General features: G+C 38.8%; 1 protein-coding gene across 9 annotated transcripts in view; it reads right to left on the reverse strand.

The window, feature by feature from the left end:
• ENOX1 (ecto-NOX disulfide-thiol exchanger 1) overlaps positions 1-27979 on the reverse strand; it is a 495678-nt gene that overhangs the window by 70356 nt on the left and 397343 nt on the right. For all 9 annotated transcript variants that reach the window (XM_045012813.1, XM_045012820.1, XM_045012827.1 and 6 more), the window contains 2 exons: positions 23243-23349; positions 18261-18378 (listed from right to left, as the gene is read on the reverse strand). In XM_045012813.1, the coding sequence (XP_044868748.1) occupies positions 18261-18378; positions 23243-23349 (225 nt within the window). The remainder of the gene's footprint in view (positions 1-18260; positions 18379-23242; positions 23350-27979) is intronic.

Below are 27979 nucleotides of genomic sequence, written 5' to 3' on the forward strand. Positions count from 1 at the left end.
CAGATAGCAGTTTTTCTTAAGAGTTTGTGGAAACAATATTTTCCTGAGGAAAAAAATGGTTGGGCTTGAGAGCCCAGAGTTTCTCTGTGTCTCTCTATAGAGGTTTTTCTAAGTGGTTTTTGTTTTTAAGTTTTTCTTATAGCATTTCCCTGCTTTGAATCTCAAGCTTATTATGAAGCCGATCCTTACATGCATACTTGCCTACCTTCAGACATTGCATGAGTCTTACACTTTTGGAGGATTTAGTAAGCCCTCAAGACTTCAGCCAATGTCTCAGTTGTAATTGATAATATTGAGTCAGTGGCACTGACCAGAACAGAGTAATAACTAAAGGATTGGTTCTATCCAGGCAGGATGCCAAAGGGACAGTTCTGGAGCCTCACAGCATCTGGATTCTGCTAATGTCAGTGTCATAACTTCCCAATTTAACAATGTATTAAAAATTTCATTCCATGCTATTAAAAAAGGTAGAGAAATCCCACTATTATAGTTGTTATTTATGTAGTTGAGTATCCTGGAGCACTTACAAAGCTAGGTACTGTTCACATCAACAAGTAGGCACAATCCCTGCCCCAAAGAGCTTTCTGTCAGAGAAGCAAAGCACACAAAGTTTGGAGATAGAAGTACACAAATATCAGTCATCCCCATCAGGCCCTCATTCTAACTAGTGCTGGCAAAACAAAGCGGGCAGCGAGCAATGCAACGAGAGATAAAAGCGGATCAGCAGGGAGGGGCAAAATTGGGGAGGTCATGGAGGGCAGAAGTCAGATTAGAGAGAATCCAGGAGGGAGTTAGAAGAAAGGTTGTTGATGGCCTGCTCAACGACTTTAGAGGTGGAGGAAGATGGGGTAGTAGACTTTATTCTTTACATCCATCCCAAATGATCACAACTTTGGACTTTAGAGTTTCAGTCAACTCAGAGAAATCATAGGCAAGGTCCCATGGAAAGACCAATTAGGAAGAAAAGGAGTCGAAGGGGGCTGGCAGTTCCTAAAAGATATATTACTAGAGACTCAACATCAAGCTATTCCGATGCAGAGGAAAGATAAGAAGAACCACAGGAGGTCAATGTGGCTGCACAAGTTGCTTTTTAGTTATCTAAAAAACAAAAGGGATACATACAGGAAATGGAAGGAGAGGCATTTCCCCAAAGAAATATCCATGGGAATAGCACAAATGTGTAGGGAGAAAATCAGGAAAGCCAAGGCAAAGAATGAGTTACAGCTGGTAAGGAATGTTAGAGACAATGAGAAGGGGTTCTATAGATATGTCAGACAAAAAAAAAGATCAAGGATGATGTGGGCTGCTCAATGGAGAAAGTGAACTAGTAACGGAAGATGATAGGAAAGCAGAGGTGCTCAATGCCTACTTTGCTTCAGTCTTCTCACAAAAAATAACATGTGACCAGATGACCAGTGAAGTTACCATAAACAATAAAGGAGAAGGGATGCAGATCAAGATAAATAAAGAACATGTCAGAGATCTTCTGACCAATTTTAATGAATTCAAATAAGCAGGGCCAGAAGCTATTCACCTGAGGCTACTGAAGGAATTGCCGGAAGAAATCTCAGAGCCACTGACAATATTATTTGCAAACTCATGGATGACAGGAGAGATCCCAGAAGACTAGAGAAGGCTAACATAGTGTCCATCTTTAAAAAAGGGAGAAAGGAGGAGCCAGGGAACTATAGACCAGTCAGCCTGACTTCAATACCTGGGAATCTAGTAAAGCAATGTATAAAACATTCAATTTGCAAATACCCGGAGGATGAAGGGGTAATCACTGGCAGCCAGTATGGATTTACCAAGAACAAATCATGCCAAATAATTTTGATTTCCATTTTTGACAGGGTATCTGGTTTGGTGGATAGGGGGAATGCAGTGGACATAATATACCTGGACTTCAGCAAGGTTTTAGACACAGTCCCACATGACATTCTGATATGTAAGCTGGAGAAATCTGGGCTTGGTGGAGCTGCCATTAAGTGGATACATAATTGATTAAACAACCCCAAACAAAGAGTAACTATTAATGGAATGATGTAACATTGGAGGGAGGTCTCAATTGGGGTTCCACAGGGATTTGTTCTTGGTCCAGTGTTATTTAACATCTTGATTAATTACCTGGATGTAGGAATAGAGAGCATACTGATCAAATTTGCAGACGACACTAAGCAAGCTGGGAGGGTTGCCAACACTTTGGAGGATGGAGCTAAAATTCAGAAGGATCCTGATAAGCTTCAGAACTAGGCTGTAGACAACAAAATGGAATTCAACAGAGACAAATGTAAGCTGCTGCACTTAGGGAAGAAAAACCAAATGAACAAATACAGAATGAGCGATAACTGGCTTGGCATCAGCACTGCTGAAAAGGATCTGGGAGTTGTGGTGGATCACAACCTCAACATGAGTCAGCAATGCAATGCTGTTGCAAATAAAATAAAATAAAATAAAATAAAATAAAAAATAAAAAAAATTTCAAAATGCAATTTTAGGTTGTTTTGACAGAGGCATAACACGCAAGTCACAGGAGGTGACAGTACTGCTCTACTTGGTGCTAGTGAAGCCTCAGCTGGAGTACTGTGTTCAGTTTTGGTCATCAATATATAGAAAGGGTGTTAAGAAACTGGAAAGAATCCAGAAGCGAGCAACAAAGATGATCAAAGGGTTGGAATGCAAGCCATATGAGCAAAGGCTGAAGGAACTGCATATGATTAGTTTGGAAAAGTGGAGATTAAAGGGGGACATGATAGGGGTCTTCAAAAGCTTAAAAGGCTGGCATAAAAAAGATGAAGAAAAGTTGTTCTCTCTTGCCACAGAGGGCAGGACAAGAGGCAACGGGTTCAAACTACAGCATAGCAGATTTAGATTAAATTCTGGGAAAACTTCCTAACTGTAAGAACAGTAGGACAATGGCACAGACTGCCTAGGGAAGCTGGGGAATCTCCTTTGCTGGAGGTTTTCAAAAGGAGGCTGGGTAGCCATCTGTCTTGGATGGTTTAGACACAACAAATCCTGCATCTTGGCAGGGGGTTAGATTAGATGACCCTTGTGATCCCTTCTCACCCTATGACTCTGTAATCTCCACTGGCTGCCAGCTCAGTTCTGAATAAAATTCCAGGTGCTGGTCACACTGAGGGATAGCTCAGTGGTTTGAGCATTAGCCTGCTAAACCCAGTGTTGTGAGTTCAATCCTTGAGGGGACTACTTAGGAATCTGGGGCAAAAATTGGTCCTGCTAGTGAAGACAGGGGGCTAGACTTGATGACCTTTCAAGGTCCCTTCCAGTTCTAGGAGACTGGCATATCTCCACATATTACCTTATCTATACTGCCCAAACAGATCCAGTTATCTCACATACCTTTTCCAATACCCCACCATGACAACTGTTCTCAGAAAGCAAGTTTCAACGATATATTCCTAGAGTGTAGATCAAGGCAGTCAGGGGCAGGCATTGTTGGTGGTGTGCCCATGCCTCAAGTATGGGATCCTACAAGAAATAAATCTGAGTCCCACCTTGGCCACATTAAGGCACCTCTTCATTCAGGTTTTCCATCAATGTCAGGGTCTTGAACCCTCTGACATTTAATGTGACTGCTAATCACTGCCTTGAGTTCTCTCAAGAAAAAACACAGTCACCTCTTTGGACGGTGGCTGACTATGTGATCCTCATTCTTGGCTTTGTTCTCACTAGGGTAAGGGGTGCTTATATACCACAGTGATGGTCACCTTATAAATACTTCTGATAAATCAATAATAGCAATATTATTACTACATTGAATTCTCTGGTAAATGCCTCTTCCTACTGTTAGGAAACAGAATGGAAATAGATTGTATCACCCTTTATACGTTAAGAAAATGATCCGGTGGAAGCTTGAAAACTGCAAAATAACTAGCGAAAATATAATTAGCACTATATATGTATATATAAAGTAAATTCGGGCAATTACCAGCTATTCTAGTACTATGTGAATTTTGCTTTTCACCTTCAGACACAATGTAACTAAACAATGAAGCAATTTAAATATTTTCTCTAACTTTTTGCACACTTTAGCTAGAGTTCCTAATAGCTGTGAGTCTAAACTCCAAGGGCACTAATTATCCTGTGTGTAGGTTACTCCCATTAATGTTAGTTGGTGTTAGGCCTGCATAATGGGAAGGTAATTTACTCTATTTCAAAGTCTTATTCTTACTCAGATGGAGTCGCTTTAAAGTCTTTTCCACACCATGCTGCCTATAGTCTACACACAGCAGTTCATTACAGTAGTTACATCCATGGTGATAGCAGATGTTCAAAGTAGTTCCTCATGGGAATTATTTTAGAACTTTCTATTCACAGAGGAGTTAGGGATTGAACAAGCAACACATAGCAGGATAACTAGTATCAGAGGGGTAGCCGTGTTAGTCTGGTTCTGTAGAAGCAGCAAAGAATCCTGTGGCACCTTATAGACTAACAGACGTTTTGCAGCATGAGCTTTCGTGGGTGAATACCCACTCCTTCGGATGCAAGCAGTGGAAATTTCCAGGGGCAGGTGTGTATATATAAGCAAGCAAGAAGCAAGCTAGAGATAACGAGGTTAGATCAATCAGGGAGGATGAGGTCCTGTTCCAGCAGCTGAGGTGTGAAAACCAAGGGAGGAGAAACTGGTTCTGTAATTGGCAAGCCATTCACAGTCTTTGTTTAGTCCTAAACTGATGGTGTTAAATTTGCAGATGAACTGGAGCTCAGCAGTTTCTCTTTGAAGTCTGGTCCTAAAGTTTTTTTGCTGTAGGATGGCCACCTTAAAATCTGCTATTGTGTGGCCAGGGAGGTTGAAGTGTTCTCCTACAGGTTTTTGTATATTGCCATTCCTAATGTCTGATTTGTGTCCATTTATCCTTTTCCTTAGAGACTGTCCAGTCTGGCCGATGTACATAGCAGAGGGGCATTGCTGGCATATGATGGTGTATATTACATTGGTGGACGTGCAGGTGAATGAACCGGTGATGGTGTGGCTGATCTGGTTAGGTCCTGTGATGGTGTTGCTGGTGTAGATATGTGGGGATAACTAGTAATTTTTAAAAAATCCACCCTCCTCTAACATTAGTTTTACCCATCCCATTTCCATTATAGGCAGACATAAGGGTTGAGAGACCAAAGCATTAGTCTGAAGAAACATTTTCTTTGCCTATTGAAATTTTTTCTACAGCTGCTTAGTAGACTCTAAACAACATTGTTCTGTCTTTTTCTTGCCTTACTGCAAGTGTAATGTACCAGTAATTTCAGTAATTTATTTAGGACTATTTTTTTGAATGAGGAATCAGTTACTGAAATATTTCAAAACTGGATGTCGTTATTTGCAAAGACAGGGAGGGTGTAGAGGTGTTGAAAAGGTTGGAGGTCACTTATCGTCCAATCAGGTCTAATAACAAAACCTTGGCAAGAAGCTGTTGGCAAACACTGGCACTGCAGTAGATTCAGAATGAAATGAGAGTCAGTGTTGCCAACTTGGGATTTTATCATGAGTCTCATGATATTTGCTGTTTTATTTAAAGCTCCAGCTCCTGGAGGCAAGTGATTATGTGAGAATCTCAGCTTTATGTTTCAAGACCCCAAGGCTGCAGTGACCCAAGTACTAAATGTGACTCAAGTACTAAAGGCTCAAATGCCAGAAGACAAATAAAAATACCTATTTTTTGTAATAATGATTTTTAAGCCAATTTCATTATATTTTGGGGGCTCAGATGTGATTTTTGAAGATTTGGGGTTGGCAATACTGAGACAAACTGAGAGAAAACCAAGGGAAGAACTGAATTTATGTGCTGCAGATTTTAAATTCCACATATAATGGGAGGCTGGAAGGAATTGATAATACCAGGGTCTCTCCCCTAGACTTGGCAATAGTCATTACTACCCAGAAGTTCTTTAGTTCCAAAAGGAATTTGGCATCCTTCCTTTTTGCTTCTCTTTTTAACCCAGCATATCTACTGTAGACCAAGTGAGTCACAACTACTGTACTTAACTGGGACTTGCAGGATAGTTTTCATTCCTCTCTGTTTTTATTCCCACCTTTCCTCAGTTGTTTATTTTTTGTTTTTCCTACACACTTATCTTGATAACACTCAACTGTCTGCCACCTTTATTAACCTTTCTTTGCTCATTCATTCTCTCAGCCTGTCTTGATCAGGTAAACTATGGCTTCGTCTTAACCTCCATCATCCAGTTATCTCAAAGGTGGAAGTGCCTCATTTGGACAAAGAGCGCATCCTCAAACAACTCCTTCTCCAAAATATGTCTCTCGACTCAAATCTCCTTTTTTGCTTTACCTTCCATAACCTTGGTGTCAACACTGATTTTTGCTTTCCTACGCCTCCCTTATCTCCTGTGTCTGCAAGTCACCACCTCCACTGGCTGCAACACCGCTCAATCCTCATTCCAGCTACTCTTGTTTAGACTATTGCATTTCCTTCCTTTTAGCCTCTGAGTCCCATCTTGGTGTGTGCAGTGTTTTCATCTTCCTTCATCACCCTTATAAAGACGTGTGACCACATCACCCTAACCTCAAACAACTCCATAAGCTCTTTTTATTTTTTAGGATTCATCAGTTCAGAACTGCCCTTCTCATTGCTTCTAACCATCTCTCTGTCCTTTCCTGACACCTAGAACATATTGATTGTATTGTTGCCTCTAAGCTTTTCTCTCCTTGTGTTAATGCCCTGATAACTGAATGCTTTAATTTATTCATACAGTCTCTTTGAATCACTGTTTCTTTGTAATTTAGACTATCTGTACTCTTTGCTGTCCTGTGTGCTGTCCTGTGTGTTAGTAGTACTTTGTCATCGGAGGTGCTGCCTCTTGAAACAGATGTAAAACAAGCGTTCCTGACCACACTAGTGAGCACGGTACAGCCCTTGACATCTCTTGCTCCATCTCAAAATATACAGCTATATCTTAAATAAATGTAGAGGGGCAATAATTGGTAAGACATACCAATAATATAATCTGGTATGTTCAAACATTCTGCAGTAGTAAGGGCTGCCATTGGAAACTTCTCAGGAGCTTAAATACTGCTCCTAATTTTAATCAGAGTTAAAGAAATACCCCTGTGTACATTTTGTTTTACAAAATAAAAAGGACCAGATCCTATTCCTTGAACATGAGCTGGGGGCAAGTTCAGATCCATTGAAGGACAACATGTGGCTTGGGAGCTGCAGGGGAAGGAGTAAATACAGGAAGACTGTCATTGCTGCTCTAAAATCAACGTCACAATATCCATCTTTATCTGGCCATACACATTAGAGAATGCAGGTTTGGTCTGAGTCTATTGGATGACTGGTGTGTTTTAACTTGTTCTGATTCATAGTAGAAAAGGTCTGTTCACATAAAGGCGAGCACAAACAGCCTTCCTGCAAAATTCTGCTATGTCTCAAATAGCAGGCATTTATATTAATTCACCAAGCTTGCTTCATTACCTTGAATTTGACTGGAGTGGTATTTAAGTCAATTAATGAAATTGAAATTGGTCCATTCTAGTTTGGGTTCAAGTGAAAATTGGTCTACAAAAAACCAGAATATTCTTTGTCCCTTTGAAATATTTTGAACAGTTGCTCAAATGCATCTTTCAGTTGCTTGAATTGTTCAGCACAGCAAAGTAGTTCTAGAGTTTTTGTTGGTAAATTGAAAAAGTCATTCCAGGGAAGCTGCCCAGGAAAAAGCTGCAGCTGCAAGCAAAGCCCTCTCCCTTGCCCCACACACTCCGGCACTCAATTCCATTCCCGTTTTCTGCTCTTTGAGGGCCTACAAACAAAGACAACCATTCCCCTTCGAAGTTTAAGGGTATCTGAAAAGTCATATTTTGCAAACTATTGAGAAATAAAATGTGGCTACAAACTTGTAGAGAGTGGAGCTCCAGAGAGACTGGAGACCCTTGCAGGGAATGGAGACCTTAGCTAGCCCTTCAAAGAGTGAAAAGCCAAGAAGAGTTAACATCAGAACAAGACTTCTATAAGGTTTCCTGCTTGGCTACTGCTGGAAACCCAGATCTTCTTAGCCTTTCTGCACATACTCATTGTAGTCTTCTCATTCCACGTGCTCTCACAAGTACTTCCTTCAATACACCGAAGCTACGGAAAGTTCAGGAATCGCAGTCAAGTGCCTTCTACTTCTCACCTGCATGATATTTAACCTCTCCCATGTTTAGTTTTATTAACCAATTTACTTAAAATAGTACAACATGCAAATCCAGATTTTGATGCTGAAATATACGCATTCAGGTATGAAAATTGGGCCCTTCTAAATTCACTAGATCCAAAAAGAGGAAAAAATATGGTACTGAACTCCATATATCAATACAGAGATCCAAGAAATCCCAGTACATAAAGCCTACCATTATCCTCCGAAGCCCCAAAAGACAATACAAAATACTGAATAGTCCCTCCCAAGAACTCAGTCCTGTAGTTCTGAGATTTGTGAGAGAGCAGCGAGTTGTGAGCCACTAGTAGGCTTGTTGAATATGGTGCTTAGTTGCAAGTTGAAGTAGCAACTGGCCGAGGCCTGCAAACATGAAGATCTTCCCGCGCCATTGTTTAAGATGGACACTTGGCAACTCTAAAAGTAATTAAATAATCACAGAGGGGTATATAAGCCACTGCAAAAACATGTTAGAAATCACTGCGTATATGACTTAAAAATTGCAATACACCTAATTTATGGAACTCTAAATAAATAAATTTAAAAATAATCAGCTATTCTTCCATGAAAGAGGAAGAATTTTACAGCAGTTCAAAGCCCTAATCTGAACCTCCAGAATGTGTGTTGTCAAAGCTTCCAACAATATCTTTCTTTTAACAGAGGAAAATCTTAACCTCTTTAGGAATAAGAAAAATACCATAGAAATAGAGTTATTTGACCCATATGTATAAACTAGTGGGGAAGAAGAATAAAACAGTATGTCCAGTTCCTGAAGTTGTGATTTGACTTCCAACACAGCCTTTCCCCTCCTCCTCTTCACTATGCAACTGTAATTTAAAAAACAGTCACTCACCTTGAAGCAGCATTTTACCCCTTTGCTATTTGGCTTTAAAAACCAAATACTTCAATGTATAATTCCCAGATATGATTTAAAATTTACATGAGACTTTAGTAGACATGGATTTTCCTTTGGAGTCTTCAAGCCAACACCAAAGAACAGGGAATCTTGAAACACCTCAGAATCCAAAATATCTGAAGTTCATTCATCAAAACAAACAACAACATCACTAATCTTGGTAGCTTTGGGAATTTCAAATGTCACCCAGTTCTGAATGCTAGCCATGCTTGCTAGGTTCTTATCTCTTGGAATTCTAGCATTTCTCAAACTGCAAGCCAGATGATTGTATGGGGTGGTGGAATCTGCAGTCTTTGAAGAGATAAGCCTTTAAACACTTCAGAGATCTCAGTCAGCCTTGCATGTCTCATGATCCAACAGTGCCCTTTCCTGGTCTGTAGCTATGAGTTTAAAATCTGTGCATTGAGGCTGAAAAAAATTCCATTTACTTTCCATGCTATGCTACAGATTGCCAGGGGTTTCATGGGTGAGAGCTGTATATATTGCAGATTTAAACTTCAGTCAGCTGGCTTCCAAACGTCCACCTTGAGAAGTATTTGTAAGGATGTCTGACAGCTGCCGATCTTGAGTTAGAAAGGATTCCCAAGCTCAACAAAGCATGCAGTGCAGAATAATAAAGAAGAAAACCAAAGTCCTAGAGCTTAGTTTAAATAAAAAAAATTATAAGGATCTTTAACAAAATAGTAACACTAAATAACTAGAAAACTGAAAGTCAAATGGAGCTACTCCTGAAGATATCAAAGATGACTATGATTTGTGTCATATGCAATTCACGGCCAAAGCCCAATATTTTCAGTGTTTGAAATAGATTTTATTCTAGTAAAGTGTAAATGCAGTTAGGAGCCAAGGCACAAAAGCTTTATATCGGACAAACTGGTCTAACAACGATCACTTTCCACAGAGGGTGGAGTGTAATTGGGAAAATGATGCTAATAAAGGCTATATCAGGTTGGGAGGAAGCTGAAAACGGCATATGTTCCACTATTATCTTTTATTGATTTTGCTGCCAACATCCCACTTCAACAACGTTACGGTTGCCCTTCAAGATTCTTAATGGAGGGATATGGAAAAAAAATCAATACACACAGCCTGCTTCTGCTCTCATTGAAGAAAATGGGAGTTTTGTTATTAACTGCAATGAGTGCAGGACACGGCTCATTCTGTCTCTTTCCACCTCCAACAAAGCTAAATCTACTGTTTATTTTGTGTTTTCAGAAGGTGAGCTAGGACCAGACTAACTCTATGTATTCAGATGTGTTGTCCTGCTATATTAAACCTAATGAAAAATTATGGCTTGTATCCTGAGCTGTGAAAGTTGCAGTAAAAGGTATAGGGTTTGAAATCAATTCTAAGAACAAAAGCATTTCTTTTTAGAAAATATTTTCATGAAGATATAAAGCAAATAAAAACATTTTAATTTGACATTTACTCTTGTAAAAATGTTCTCTTGTTACTTTTAACGTGCACCAAGTATAGCTTTACTAATAAATTAACAGAAAAACCTTAAAAGAGAATTCATGAAAAGACATAAATGATTTTAGTTTATTTGGGACACCCATAAATATCTCCTTTCTACTATTTTTGAATACAATTTTGCAAAAAGTGAAATATTTTAATATTGGCTCAGGAAATTATATAAACTCTTTTCATTCCAGCAATGTGCTGTTAATTTTGCTCCAGCACAATCTCAAAACATATTTTAACATGCTGTCAAAATTAGACACTAAGGTTGTCAATAAAATGACACTAAAATAAATGTAAATTTAGATTGCTGTCATAAGTGGCTGCTTGGTTTCGTGAAGATGTTAGGTTGCTATAGCATTTTCCATAGCAACTTTGCATCTTATTACATAAATAATCCCTCAGTGTCCTTAAAGCTTCCTAAAAAACATGATTAAATCTATTCTCATATGTAATGATCCTGCATCAAACCTTATCAGTATGAAATACCCAGAAAACATAATAAAATGTAATCTAGATAATAGCATTTCTGGCAGTCAAAAGGCATCAAACACCACAGACTTTACACTGCAGATTTCAGTTAACTGGTCATTTTCTCCAAATCCTTATTAGGTAAATATTTTTGAAAGTTAAATTTTCTTTTAAAAACAAAAGTATGGCTATTAACCCCTTCACTGATGTGTTGTACTATAGCAGAATGTGGCTCTTTTCCTGGGCTGAGGATTGCTAATGTTGCAGAGGAACATACCTGATACATGGAACGGGACATTTGTTATGTTTTATAAAAAAAAACAATCAGGCAAGTTTGGCAGTATCCTCTGGCCCTGATTCAGCAAGATACATATGCAGGCCTAACTCTAAGCATGGGAACAGTTCTGTTGAAGTTAATGGGACTTCTCACATGCTTCAAGTTAGACATGTGCTTAAAGACCTTCCTGAGTCAGGGCTTGTTTTTGTAAATGCTGTGGAAAAATGCAATATATATCAGTGTACAAAATCCTGTTAGAAAGCCCAGGTTTTGGCCTGCCTGAGCTCAGCTCCCAGCTCATGTACAGACTTATTGCCTAGTGGAGGGAGTGACTATCTTGTCTTGCTCTCTTGTGATCCTCTCTGATGGTACCCTGGTGCACAAAGTCTCTAGTGGAAATTGTGTCCAGACTTTTTCCCCTCAGGGAAAGCTGTTTTGATTAGGCTATATGCTTTTTGTGGGATAGATCCTCAGCTATAATAAAGTACCTTTGCCTTGCTCCAAGAGCATAAAGGGATATAAATTTCCCTTGTTCTCTATCCCCGAGAAATTGGGACTTACCCTAGTGTGCCTACAATTTAGCCCTTTATATTTCAAATATTGTTTTCTTTTCTGTTGCTTGTCAAAACCCCTTGGTAGAGTGAAAGAGGCAGGTTTTTTACTAAATTCTATCTTCCTCCTCACATGTATATTAATTTATTATTTAGGGTTTCTTGTAAGTTTGGGTTGCTGATAACATTGAAATGTTATTGATTTATGTGAAGAAAAAAGGGCAGTGACTCATTCATTTAAGGGTAATAAATTAGAACTTTACATGGTCTTTGTCAACAGATATAAAGAAAGAAAAAGATAGGTCAAATTTGAGCATAATAGTATTGTTTTCATAAAATCTAACAGTGGAAAGCAAGGAAACCAACAAGCAATAATAAAACAAACAAGTCAAAAATTGATAGTCTCAAGTAAAAACAAAATATCTAAATTACCAGAAAAGGAAGGGAGAAACATCCAGTCATTAGAGTAGAATGAAGAGGGGAAAAAGCAAGAGTTTTGAGAGGGGAAAGTCAGAAAAATAAAGTAAGAGCAGGAATAAGTTCCAAAATGTCATGCCTAAGAGATTTAGGCCTTGTTAATATTCACAATTGCACCAGTTTATCCACACAACATTTTGCACCCATTTAACTAAATCAACTTAAAATCAGACCTTTTGTTAAACTTGTGCAACTGTGAATACAGACAAGGCCTGAGAAATGGCAAGAGAAGATTGAATCATGGCAAGAAGACTGTGGCACAATGAATCAACATCAGCCAGGTCACTTCTGCATTTTTGGGGGCTTTCCTTGAAGATTTCTCTTCCAAGTGGTGATCACGCCTGCAATTTGTGAGATTGATGGAGAAGCCTGGGTGTAGTATTATTTGCATAGGGTGTGATTTCCAAACACTGACTAAGTCACATAGGTGTTTTTGAAAATCCCATCCTAAAGGCCCAAACTGCACTGACTTTGGAAAGTTGTATCTACATTATGTGCATAAACGATGTACCCCAAACACATAATTATATACACAATTTACAGTGGCTTAATTTGCTGTTGTGCATGAAACTGCCTGTCCTACATGTACAAGTATATGTCATGCTTACACAAGGGAGACACAACTTTTTATTACTTTTATTGCAGTAGTTCCTAGAGGCCCAAGGTTCCTACTGTACATATATGTAGTCAGAGACAGTCCTTACATCAAACAGCTTACAATCTAAATGGCAAAACAGACAAAAGGAAGCACCATTATCCCCATTTTACAGATGGGGCACCGAGTCACAGAGAGATAAGTGATTTGTCGAAGGTCACACAGATATTTTGTGGCAGAGCTGGAATATCACCCAGATTTTCTGAGTCCAGGTCTTAACCACAGGACTACAGTTGCCAACTTTCTAATCGCATAAAACTGAACACCCTAACCCCACCCCTTCTCTGAGGCCCCACCCCTGCTCACTACATTCCCCGTCTTGGTGGCTCACTCTCCCCCACCCTCACTCACTTTCACTGGGCTGGGGCAGGGCCGTGGGGTGCGGGAGGGGATGAGGGGTTTGGAGTGTGGGAGAGGGCTCCAGGTTTGGGGGGGGGGGTCAGGGCTAGGACAGAGGGTTGAGGTGCAAGGGGGCATGAGGGCTCTGGGCTGGGGGTGTTGGCTCTGGGCTGGGGCCAGGGATGACGGCTTTGGGGTTCAGGAGGGGGCTCCCAGGTTTGGGGGGGTGAGGGCTGGGACAGGGGGTTGGGGCACAGGCTTACCTCGTGCAGCTCCCGGTCAGCAGCCCAGCAGGGGAGGCTAAGGCAGGCTGCCTGCCTGTCCTGACACTGCATAGTGCGTGCGCTGGAAGTGGCCAGCAGGTCTGGTGCTAATAGGTGGGGGCAGGAGACTCCACGCACGCTGCTCTCACCCACAGGCACCGCCCCCAGCTCCCATTGGTTGGGAACTGGCCAATGGGAGTGCAGAGACAGTGCTCGGGATGGGGGCAGTGCACAGAGTCCCATGGCCCCCCGCCTAGGAGCCAGAACAGCTGGCCACTTCCAGGGCACAGCGCGGTGCCCCAGGACAGGTAGGGACTAGCCGGCCTTAGCACTGCAGCACTGCCAACCAGACGTTTAATGGTCCAGTTGGTGGTGCTGACTGGAGCTGCCAGGGTTCCTTTTCGACTGGGCGTTCCGGTAAAAACACGGACACCTGGTCACCCTACACAGGACCATCCATCCAGCGTCCTTTTGCAGTTAAGTGTCTTTTAGTTCTTATGGCTGCCTACTAAACTCTCTCCGTCATTGGAGTTGCATTCAGTAGAATTAATAACACATCATCAGGATCTGTTGTCTTAGGAACAGCATAGCACCTGTTTCCCTTAAAGGGAAATTATTGATATCTCCTAGGGATACAGCAAACTTTTTTGTTATCTCTGCAGGATGCAGCTTCACATCAATAATTCTTAAAATTACTTCTGAGACTTTTACTTTTGAGTCCCTGCTCCCAATGCCAGTTGTTCTAAACATTTCCCTCTATTCTCTAGCCTCCTGTGCAGGGTACCATTTTTCTGAACTTATGCTTCAATAACTGCACCTTGACTTTCAAATATATTAATGAAGTCAGTTGCCAGTTTTTTAGCAATGTCTCAGTTTTACCTCAGCACACATCTATTTTCCCTTCAAGCTCCAAAATCCACAATGCAAATAAGTCAGTGTTTACATCTAAAGCTTGAGTTGTGGAAAACAGGACTCTAAAAAAATGGCTGCAAACTGTGGGTCAGACTCACTGGGTGGTGTCTCTTGGAGTTCACCATCAGTCCCAGGTTGTGGGTCCAATCTGAGAGGGATGGGGAATACAACAAGGTGAACAAGACTCTTAACTCTGCCATGGGGCCTGAAGACATCAGGCAGCCCCACAGAGTGGGCATAGCTGGCCAGGAATGAGAAACAGCCAAGCCATCCGTGCTAGTTCAATACATCTCCGAGGTAGGCTCCAGTGACAAGTTTCTGATGGAGCCTCAGCAGCAGTTTAAAAACTCCCCTCTGCTGGTGTACAACAGTACTGCAGTTTGCCCTGCCCCTGGAGGTATAGGGGATATAACCTGTACACCCTCACGCTCATGTGAGTAGGGTCTGAATGCCTCAAGCCCTGAAAATGTGATGTCGCTGTACAACATTGCCATGAGTTAAGTTGTGTTTGCTCAGAATGCTGTGACTCTGCATTGCAGCATGGTCTGGAGGAATGAGCACATGGCTGGGAGTCAGGAGGCCCTGAGTTATAAGCCTGGCTTTGCCATGATGCACAGTGTGACCACAGTTTTAAGATACAGAATTTCTGACATAAATAAATTAGGGAAATGAACAGTGAGAAAATCAATAGTTTTGTGGGTAAAAGAAGTAAATTTGAGTCTAAAATGCAACAATGTACTTTGTAATGAGGCATTATTAAGCTGCACTGTATATCCTTAAGAAACAAACCTGAATCCACCAAAACATGCAGTGATTAGTGCAATATGTATCTGCAACAAATTCACGACGGGCCTGAAAGCCGGTTCCCAAAGCAAACACCTCGCTGCCAGATGTTTCACCATCTGCTCCACAGTGCACAAAATCCACAGTGTCCAAGAGCCTGGTATTAGCATAGTGCCACTCAGAAACTTAAACTTGATCAGACTTCAGACTACACCTGACAGATGAGGACCCTTGCATCACCCTATTCTTAACATCTGTTAAATTGTGAATGGAAATGATGGGGCTGGAATTCACCCCTCTTCATCTCAATAGACTTAAGTATTGACATTAAAGATCCCACCAATATAGCTTTTTCAGTCTAACCAATCTAGATGTTAGGGACGTACGTGGCACTCTTCACCGTAGTATCTAAATGCTCGTGGATGCCAAGTTATTTTTGCACAAGGAGAATGATAGTACTTGATTAAGCAGATGAAATCGTTTCAGAGGATTGCTGAAATTGTAACTAGTAGTGAGAACATTTAGGAAAAAATTCCAGCACCTGAAATCACTGGGAGGCATTCTTTCTTATATAAGGGCTGACTAGAACCCCTAATTTGTAATTAGTTTTCTTAAAGGTTTATTTGAATATGGTGCTCTTAAATTGAATAGAGATTGAATCATTCATCTTTGGTCATTCTTGAACTGTCCTACCCTTTATGAAAATTATATACTTTTACTATTCTGTAGATAGACAAGGATTTAACAATGAGGAACATGTCAATGTTTGCTTACTGAACAAAGGTGTTCCTTTGCAGTATAAAGATTTTTAAAAAAATATTCTCTCTGTAGAACATGTAAATAGATAAGAGAAGAAAAAAAGTTGGGTCAGGAATGACTTACTCAAGCAAAAAACCAAAAAAACAAAGACAAACAAAAAAACCCCTGACATCTACAGCAAAGGAGGGTGAGGATTCTGACCTATAGAAAAAGGTGAACTGTCAACAAGCAGGGTCTGATTCTCCTCTCAGACAAGTCTTATGCTAGAGTAAGTTCATTGGTTTCGAATAGTTATTCTTAGTTGACACCAGCATAAGTGAGAGGAGAATCAAAACATTTATTTGAAAGTCTAATGTTGGGAAAAGAAAATGGTAAAATCTAGTTTTGTTATTGGGTGATTCTTCATAGGGAACAGGCTGGATCAACTACATACTGGGACAAATTCAACCCTGGTGTAATTCTGCTGAAGTCAAGAGAGCTACACTAGTGATGGCTTTGGATGACCACAGTATTCGATTTATACCATTGAATTTGCACTTTGTATGTGATGTATTAGCAAAACTGTTAATGATATTATGAATGGGAATGATCCGTCCAAGACAATAATAAGAGACCAATTCAAATCAACTAAAATAGCAGGGGAGGGAGAATCACAGAAATCTCTGATTTTTGTAAAAAAGAAGCAAACAAACAAACAAACCTACTAAAAAAAAATACATATTTTTTACTACAGGGAAAAAAAACATATTTTCTACTGATTAATATGATGCATGGTGGCTGAACTGCACCTCAACCTAAGCATTTATTTGTTAAAACACAATGAAATATTAAGTATGACTGTTCATAGCATAATTATTTTTCTTGAGTCCAGTGAGTTAGCATTGGTCACCTTTTTTTGTTAATGTTAATTATAATTATTTATCTCCATAAGACTGGACATGCCAAGGCAAATGATTATGTGTTCATATGAATCTGTTATTGCCAGCAATCCTATGCCCACAGAGCCACTGTGTCAGCTCCAATCACTCTGCTAATGAATACTGGAAAATTCAATCCCATACAATTATCTTAAGCAGAAATTAAAGCTGCCCCTAGGAGGGTTTATTATTTCCATCTATCTTTCTGAAGACCATTTTTTCCTGTAGGAGAAGTGCCCTTTTCCTGTTCATAGTGAAAGTTTCTTTCCACAATGGTATCCTACTTTTCAGTCTTTATTTCTGGAGATCTTTAACCTCACATAGCCACTGGCACCTGTGTGGTAAACACTTTTCTCTTGCAAATCTGTAAGAACACATATGTGTACACATGCACAGACATAGGACACCATCCATGGTGGAAGAAATGGGGTCAGGTCATAGAATCTGGAACCTGCATGCAGATGTTTAGGTTAAACGTATGTCATTGTTAATATCTTGAATCTGTGCATATAACTTGCCCCATCTTTGCCCATATACCTCATCTCTGTCTGGTAGAGCTCAATTGAGCTTCATCTAGACCTTCTGCAAGGCTTTCCTTTTTGATGCTGAGTAACACGCGGCTCAACCCTTGTCAGCCCCTCACAACTCTCTAACCCATTGCTGACATGAAGGTCAAGAAATCAAGGGAATGAATCAAACCAAGGTATTCCCTTCCATAGTGCATACCAGTTACTCATAAGTCACTGAGTCAGCCCAATGTCCACCTCCTGAATTGTTTATACTGGATAGCTGAAATATATCAAGTGTACTTGCTCTTCCTTTCATGATAGGCAAGAGTGTCAATTAATGTATATCTAGTGCCACACTTTGAAATGTGTTTCTTTAAGAGTTAATCCCATGGAAAACTCAGATAATATACATGTAAATGTATTTGCTAGAAAGAAAAGGTGAGGTTCAAAGAATATTGAATGAAACACAATTTTAGCTGCTTTTATTTAAATATGACATTATTAATATCCTGGAATGCAATACAGTTTTGGAAGATGAGAAGAACCTTATTGAAAGACCCAAAGTGGAAGCAACTATGGAAAGAACTGGAGATTCTGATGAGTACATTTCTTGGAAGGTGACAGAGCACTCTAGATACAAGTGAGAGTCATACAAAGACAAAATGTAAGGACAATTAAATTAAAAGTAGATGTTCTATGTTATATAACTATTTTCTATCACTGGAGGTAACATCACTCATCTACGTTTTGAAATGAACAGTTCAACATCTTACAGGATATTGTGAAGGGTTTCAACTTTACCTGATTCATCTACTCTCAGCTTTTTACTGGGATTGTCACCGCTGTCGTCATCAGACATTTCCATCTCCTCTTCACGGCGGATCCCCATGAGCTGTTCGCTGTGAGCATTCCGGAGCTCCTAAAACCCAAGATGACCCTTTATCAGTATTGACTTCCATGAACTGATCTCTCTATTTCTAAACAACTATTTTAAATTTTATAGTCTGATATTTTAAGAAATACATATAAATAACCCAAGAATATTAGTACAGAATCAGCACAAGACTCAGAGTTAGAAGGGCTCAAATTGAAGGGAATGGAGTTCTTTGTGTTAAAATATTTTAAATAACTGAATATGTCAAATATACCATTGGGAAAAAACAACAGAGAAGATGACTTCCCCTTGTTAAATTATTACCAGTCCTACCCAGGCAGATATATTTCAGTAATGGCAACACTTAATACTGCATGTAAAATGGATGTACAAAGGTGCTATCAAGTTGGCTAAAAAATAAAAAGCTCTAACTCTCAGAAGCCCTAGGTTTCTATGCTTACACATGGTAAACTCAGATACCACAAATTTTAAATTCTCAGCATAGAAACATCTTTTTTGGTAACATCTGCATCTTGATTTGAAACAAATGACAGAGCCAACAGCCCATTCTCAGAAAACCCCCTACAAGGGCAGACAGTATGTATGTAACTAAGTAAATGATCAGGAAGCATGTGGGCTTTATAAAAGTCCAGAGCGTCTTTGTCCTCAAAGAATAAAACAGGACAGTACTGGTGTAATGGCTAGCTTTTTAATGGGTGCAGCACAGAGAAGACTGAGAGAATTCTATTTTGTCCTAATAATACTGTCAGGTGTAACACAGGGATGTTGCACAGTGATTAGTGTAGCGCTTTTCAGTCTGCAGACAGCTAATTTTTCTATCGACAAAGAGCCCAATTCCCAAAGAGATGGTTTGAAATCTTTGAAATAAGGAATAGTCACGTGGAAGGAATAAATAGTGCTGAAGGTTCCAACTATTTACCCAGGCAATTAACAACAAACTCTTATAGTGGGATGGAGAAAAAAAAAAGGAGGGTGTTTCCCTGGGGCTGTGCCTTAAGTTCATCAGTAAATGTCATACACCATAATAAAGGTATATGTATCTGTTAATCACTGTGAAGGCAGAGAGGCTAATTAATGGGTGTTTTACATGGGAATCATTTGAAATTCAGAGGACTGACTAAAATGGTAAATTGAAAACCAGGATTGAATGAACTAATTGCATTTAAGACAAAAATTCATAAACCACGTTGTAATTCCATATTGAAAATAGCCACAAACACTCTTTACCGGAGAGTATGCTGTATCTTCTTAGAAACCAAATGATTAATGTATTTTAGATTGCAAATGTCCCAGGAGCATCTATTTCAAAACTATCTTTAGCAGCCAAACAATAATCTTCTCCAGGAACCTTAAAGAGGTCCCTTTTTTCTTTGCGTTGTCAGAAAAGCTCACATAATGAGGGGAGGTGACAAGGGAAATGTATCAGAGGGGTAGCCGTGTTAGTCTGGTTCTGTAGAAGCAGCAAAGAATTCTGTGGCACCTTATAGACTAACAGACGTTTTGCAGCATGAGCTTTCGTGGGTGAATACCCACTTCTTCAGATGCAAGGGAAATGTAAGCATATTAGCAAAGGAGGGAATAGTCAAATAATATGATTTAAATCAACAGAGCTATTTGTTGACATATGCATAATATTTTACAACTGAGAAATAGGAATTGTCCATATACATTGGTTCAACCAGAGATTTCAGAACCTCTTTTTATTTTTTATTGTTTTCTTTCTTCAGAAAGAAAAAAAGAGCAACAACTTTTAAATAAGCAAAGATGTTTTGTGAATTAACATTTCTGGAAAGTCCTATTTTTAGGCATTTTACTTTAAAATACATTTAAAAGCCAGCAAATGAATGATATGATGTGTCCCTTCATGAAAAGTTAGTTTAAGAAGGGATCATTTAAATCTGCTTCCGTAACAGATGACTGGAGGATAGCTAATGTGACACCATTTTTTAAAAAGGGCTCCAGAGGTGATCCAGTGGCAATTACAGGCTGGTAAGCCTAACTTCAGTACCAAGAAAACTAGTTGTAACTATAGGAAAAAACAGAATTACTAGGCACATAGATGAACATGATCTGTTGGGGAGGAGTCAACAGGACTTTTGTAAAAGGAAGTCATGCCTCACCAATCTATTAGAATTCTTTGAGTGGGTCAACAAGCATGTGCGCAAGTGTGATCCAGTGGATACAGTATACTTGGACTTTCAGGAAGCCTTTGACAAGGACCCTCACCAAAGGCCCTTAAGCAAAGTAAGCTGTCATGGGATAAGAGGGAAGGTCCTCTCATGGATCAGTAATTGGTTAAAAGAGAGGAAACAAGAGAGGTAGGAATAAATGGTCAGTTTTCAGAATGGAGAGAGGTAAATAGTGGTGTTTCCCAGGGGTCTGTACTGGGACCAGTGCTGTTCAACATATTCATAAATGATCTGGAAAAAGGGGTAAACAGGTGGCAAAATTTGCTTATGATATAAAATTACTCAAGATAATTAAGTCCAAAATAGACTGTGAAGAGTTACAAAGGGATCTCACAAAACTGGGTATCTGGGCAACAAAATGGCAGATTAAATTCAATATTGATAAATTCAGAATAATGCACATTGGAAAACATATCCCAACTATCCATACAAGATGGTGGGATTTAAATTAGCTGTTATCATTCGAGAGAAATCTTGGAGTCATTGTGGATGATTCTCTAAAAACCTCTGCTCAATGTGCAGCAGCAGTCAAAAAAAGTGAACAGAATGTTGGGAATCATTAGGAAAGGGATAGATAATAAAACAGAAAATGTCATAATGCCACTATATAAATCCATGGTACGTCCTCATCTTGAATACTGCATGCAGTTCTGATCACCGCATCTTAAAAAAAGATATATTAGAACTTGAAAGAGTACAGAGAAGGGTAACAAAATGATTAAAGGTATGAAACAGCTTCCATATGAGGAGAGATTAAAAAGACTGGCACTTTTCAGCTTGGAAAAGAGATAACTAAGGGGAGATATGCTAGAGATCTACAAAATCATGAATGGTGTGAAGAAAGTGGACAGTGAAGTGTTATTTACTCCTTCACATAACACAACAACCAGGGGTAACTCAATGAAATTAATAAGTAGTAGGTTGAAAACAATCAAAAAGAAGTACTTCTCACAATGTACAGTCAACCTGTGCAATCATTGCCAGGGGATGTTGTGAAGGTCAAAACCATAATGGAGTTCAAAAAAGAATTAGATAAATCCATGGAGGATAGGTCCATCAGTAGGGATTAGCCAGGCTGATCAGTGATGCAACCCTATACTCTGGGTTTCCCTAGCTTCTGACTTCCAGAAGCTGGGAGTGGATAACGAGATGGATAATTTGATGATTGCTCTGTTTATTCCCTCTGAAGAATCTGGTATTGGTCACCGTCAGAAGACAGGATACTGGGCTATATGGACCATTGGTCTGACCCAGTGTGGCCATTCTTATTTTCTTATTACTTTAACATAGTTGAAATAAAGTAACAGAAAACCACTTTTCACATCTCCCTAAAAGACAATAAAGAAAACACCCACATCCCCAACTTCCAGTTAAACAAAGACTTTATTTGCCACCCACTTGAACTATTTATGAACAAAATGCAAAATACAGCTCTTAACAATAAATTATTCTAACATTTTATATTAAGTGTCCCATTATTGTGAAGTCATTCGGTATTCGCCATAATAGCACTGATAATAAAAATTCATTTGGTATTCATGCGGATGTTACATCTAGTGCCATTGGTATTCAACTGTAATTTAGCATTAGTTAATGGGCACTTAAAACGCAACCCAAATGATTTATATCACAGCACTTAAGTGTTTCTCAAACTAAGTGTGCAACACTTATTTTACAAGTGTACTACAGAATAATTAAATAAGTGCATCTTACCTTCTATAGTTTTTGTTGTGAGACAGGGAAAATCATTTAGAGGACTGTAATGTTAACAATTAACATACCGTACTACATGGAAATAAGCAACTGTATGTAAATTACTTTTACGTAAAAAAGAAAGAAAACAAAGACAGTGGTACTTACTTTTAAAATACGGGTTCATAGCGTATATACTGAATTAAAATCGAAAGCTGGATGACCAATAACACAAAACAGGACTACTACTTTCTTTGCTGACACTTGTGTAAAGGAAAGTGGAATCCCAGATCTCTTTTCTCATTTTCTTTGCTCATGCTTATGACAGTCACACATGCATGGACTTGGACAGCCACCCTAATGTGTACTATTATTACGTTTATACTGCTGTTTTTGCCAGCCATGAACTTAGAGTCAATACAAATGATTGATTGATTTTTTTAAAGATGGACACAAAATAGATGGGAAAGAGTACCACCCATCTCTGGACTGAATATGCTTTACTGATTATTAAGAAAAGAAATCTTTATTTTATTTTCCAGCAAACTCATATTACTATGACCATATAATGATACAACCAGAACAAATATCTATACTATATATCTGTTTTATTTACCAGACTTCAGTGCCTTCCTAAAAATGTATTGTTTAGTATGTGAAAGACTTAATTCTAAAATGTATTTATTTTAAATATCTTTGCTAATTTCACCATTTCATTTCATTATTTCAGAGTGGTAAACATATTCCTCTAATGATTTCCCATTTCTTGTACAAGAAAAATAAAAACACATTGCTCTCCAACTTAGTGTTATTTAACAACATTTATTGTAATGGGAGCAATGGGAGCAATACATACTGAAATGAGATAGTATAATGGCTAGTTGATTAACTGCTAAAACTAGAGCAGTAAATATTGCTGAATGCTGTACGTCCAGCTACAGTCACACTTGTTCTGTGTCAATCCAGCTGTGAGATGATGGATAAAAAGTAATAATAAAATCACCAACCTCAGAATGCTTTCGCCAAATGTCTATGTTCTTTCGCTGAGCTTTCGAGAAATGGTCCCAAGCTTTTTGTCTGGTAGAAGCGTTGAAAACGGCCACAATCTGCTCAACTTTGGTGAACAAGGAAGTCAAACAAGACAAGCAATTTATGTTGTGATCACTATAGAGAATCAAAGCAAAGACACTAGGAGTCTATGGATGATGTCATTACTGAAATAACATCATCAATATCCATCCAATCATGTGTCTTTTGTACTTACATTTTATCAATGTTGGAGATGTCTCCCTTCAAGTCTGTCTCCATAACTTTAGTCTACACAAGTTACAAATATATACTGAAGAATTTGCATGCAGTTGCCTCTTGTGCATAATTTGTGTGCTGTGTGTATGTTCATATAAATGTTGGGGGAGAGGGGTTGTGTGGAGGAGGAAGAAGTGTTAGAGGCAAGGTGTGAGGTGGGCCCCACTCTAATAACATTATCCCAAAGAGGCCCTTTGAAGCTAGTGCAATGATCCCTAATTGCAACACTTTGAGGTGTAAGTATCCTAAGTTTGGTCACATTTTTCACAACTAAAGGGGCGGTGCTACCAGCTGAGCTGTTGTGCTGTTCTATCAATTTAACCTGAATAAGCACCATTTTTGTAGTGAAGTTCTCTAAGATTTAGCTCTCTGGATTCGTTGGCTAAACTAGCATTGTCTGTTTTGTAAAGCTACCACGTTCTGTGTTTCAGACACTTTAAAGCCTACTAGAATCAAGGAAAGGATGGTGAAACTCGGTTCATGTCCCACTTCCTGTGCCACCTGAGCTGGTAGCTCCATATCTTACCTCATCCACACACCTAGTTGCTGTTTTCCTCTCCCCTGGTGATTCACTTCAAATCGTGGGACTTTAAGGCTATGTCTACATTAGAAACACTACAGTGGCTCTGCAGCAGTGCTGCACCTGCACTGCTGTTATGTGGACACTTACTACAGCGATGGAAGGTGTTCTTCCGTTGCTGTAGTAAATTCACCTTTCCAAGAGGCGGTAGCTAGATGGATGGAAGAATTTGTCCATCAACCTGGTTCTGTCTACACTGGGGCTTAGATTGGCTTAATGATGTCTCTTCTGTAGTGTGAATTTTTCACTCTCCTCAGCAATGTAGCAGGTCGACCTAACTTTCTAGTGTAGACTAGTCCTCAGCCTTGGAGAATACAGTATTTGGAGCAAGCCTGCATTGGCTTCCCTAGAATGGGCTAGATAATTTAATAGGTTGTTTTAATCTCTGACATCTATGATGTCTAACCAATGGATAAGGCCCATGGATGTTTCTACTAAAATGATGAGCAGTGAAACAGTTAGCAATATTGATATTTAAACTTTCATCCTCAGACTCAAGAGTTAAACACACAGACAAACAGCTTGCTTCTCTTTGCACTATTGTTCCAAGCTATTTCCAGTTTCAGGAAGACAGCACTAGGTTGAGTCACATGAGGAAGCTTTTCTTTAAAATCATCAAGGCTGGTTAATTAACTGCTAAAAGTACAGCAAAAAATATGTTTAATGAAATTTTAAACTCTGCTTAAACTACATAGACTGTTTAAGGAGTACTGGAACGGCATTCTGGTTCAAGCTCTGACTAGAGTCACAATAATTTCAGTATATTAACACTTGTTTGGCTCCAAAGGTGGAGATATATAAGGATGGAATTAAATTGTATATATTTATTAAATTAATTTTAAAAGATTAGAGTACCCATGATTATATGTATATAAATGAAGGCTAGAATTTAATGATTATGCTGCATTGGTGACCCCGGTGCACAGAGTATCCTGCTTAATTAACAATCTGTGTTTAAGTAGCAAATAGAAATTCAAATAGAAAAGATTCGCAAGATATGAGGAAGTGCTGGGTTTACCATTTTCCACTAAAAGGTATTAATAGGATCATCTGAATTTTGTAGAAACCTTTGAACTTTTAAGTGTTTAATTAAAAAGTTCTTTCTATAGGTGCTAACATCTATCAGAAATCTTTATCAGATCATTTCAGAGGCTCTCTTCAGTGAAAACTCAAGGCAGGAAGAGGTCACAGAGATTTCCTGTCTTTCTTTTATAGGCAAAGTGAAGAGTATACGGGAGGCCTTCTTCAATGATCAAAATTCTCAGGTGTTCAAGAAATAAATAAAAAAGTAAATGTTAAGTGTGCAATAAGCTAAAAAAGTCAAGCAGTTATGCACAATATTATCCAAGCTACAGCTCTGGATATACATAAAGGGAAAAAACTAATAGAGAATGCTAAGTGCCCATTATAATTAACATAACAATTAATAATACTTAGCACTCATAGCACTTTTCATCCATAGATGTGTCAGGATGGCTTGTGAATTTCCTAACATTTATATATTAGCTCTTATTATACTTAGTTATTTTCATTTAAAAAAATAATTGACTATGAATACGTGGAACCCAATCATGCAGTCTTCACTCTGGCAAAAATTCTGTTGATTTTATTTGCCTAAGTCAAGTCTCTGGAAATACAGAGACGCTCCACTGACTTCAATCGAGCTATGACAATTTGCACCAGCTGAGGTTTTACTCCTTTGAGTTTCTCAGCTTCAGCTTAGGGTAAACCCATAGAGGAGATATCAGGTTCAGAGAACCAGATTTTTAAAGGTATTTAGGTGCCTAAAGATGCAGCTACATGCTTAACTCCTATGCCTCCTAAATACCTTCTAAAAGCTGGCCCTCTGAGCCTGATTCTTCCCTATATGAATGTATTCTCTGCCATACAGAGAATACTTAGAGAGGCAGAACCTCAGCTGGTGCAAATTGTCATGGTTCCATTGTAGACAATTGGGCCAATGGAGCTCTGACAATTTGCATCAGCTGAGAAGCTGCCCCAGAGTTCTCACTTCCAGTTTACTCATCCTTCCTTCAGAGATGAAGTTTGGCCAAACACATCTAAGGCCCTAGCTACTGACCCTGGCTCAGCCACCGAGTAACATGGCCAAGGTCCCTATTTGTAAAACGGGATTCATAATTCTTACCCATCTTTGTAAAGTTCCTTCAGTTCTCTGTGTGAACAGCATGGTAGAGTATAAGTGCTATGTACTACTATTAAGTATAATTAAATATTCACCAACGAACATCTGTATAAAATTATTTAATAAAACGTTCATTATCCATATGCAAAATTGCTTCTTGTTGATAGAGAATATACGTAATTGGCCAAATTTAATTTTAAGAACATCATTGTTCTGGAAGGATGCAAAAACCCCAATTCTTTTTTCCTTCAATATTATTCAGATTTTTTTCCAATTTTCCTAAAAACTCACTCTAAGGCTTTGTGATGCTTTATGCGGTGTGTTTCACACAAAGGATTATTATACTATTGTTTTTCTGCTGAGTTTTAAACCCTGAAAACCAGAGTTGATATGTAGGTGTCAGCTAATGGTTCACAACTGCGGCATTACTATAAGATAATTTATTATAGGTGGAAACTTATATTAGGCATATTAAATAGAAATTACATCATCATTGTTCAATATTTGTTGCCATAAACAAAGTGGGCCAAATTATGATATTCCTCTTAAATGTAAATTAAAAAGAACATATAAATTGTAAATCTAAGCAGGTAGGGACAAAGAGGACTGATTGTAGGGAGAAGTGGAATATTTACAGTAGAAAATATGCCATAACATAGCATGTTTACTGAATGGAGAAAAGGTGGGGGTAAAGGGCTATACAGTTCTGTAGATAGGGAGACTATGGGAGAACATTTGTTTTCCACTATGTATATTAAATACATTCTTTCAACTACCTACACAAGTTAAGGCTGAAATTGCATCTTGAAGTTCCAGTGACAAGAACAAGCAACTCAAATTGTGCTTTGCTTGATATTTCATTGATTATTATGCATAAACGAAGTTCTTATTCCTTTTATGCAATAAAAATGTACATAGGCAACTGAATGTCTCCCAGTACTTTACAATAAAAGGAAACAATGAACAAAATAGAATCCAGCTTGGCCTAAACTCAAAACAAAAAATCAGAACTCATATCATGGACAACTAATTCCAAAATTGAAGGGTATAGAATGAAATGGTCCAAACACTAAACGATTGTAAGTGGAATAATGGAATATGCAGCAATTTATCTTAGAAAGATTTTAAAATGCATGACAAGTGATACTGAAAATAAAAGAAGGATTTCACCCATAAAATTAAAGTTGAAAGGAAATTTTACAGTCAACATAAACATGATTTTGGAATAAGGATTCTAAGACAAGAATAATGTACATAGCCTGGTCTTGGTCAAAAGCCTTTCTGCTGAATTCTGAATAAGCTGGAGTCTGCCAATCAATTTGGCAGGGAGCCCAGCAAACAAAGAATTACAGTAGCCAAGGCTAGATGTTATAAATGAATGGATTAGCGTCTCCAGGTCAGCTGTGGATAGAAAAGGGCGTATTTCTGGCAACTGTCCTGATATGCATTTTGTGACATATTGACTATGTTCCAGCACTGAGTCCAAGACCAAAATTACCCTCGGCAACTTGACATGTGATGTTGACACAATATTTCAGTTAAGTGGCAGAGTAAAGAAAGATACAGAATTTTATAATTAATCGGGTCCAAAGAGAAGTATTTAGGTTTCAATGGTATTTACTTTCAGAAAATTATTTGTCATCTGCATATTAACAGCCAAAAGACAATAGAGCCCATTCATTGTTACCCAAGATACACTGCCAGAGAGGGAGAAAC

Source organism: Mauremys mutica, chromosome 1 (genome assembly GCF_020497125.1).
Source record: "Mauremys mutica isolate MM-2020 ecotype Southern chromosome 1, ASM2049712v1, whole genome shotgun sequence".
Lineage (NCBI taxonomy): Eukaryota > Metazoa > Chordata > Testudines > Geoemydidae > Mauremys > Mauremys mutica.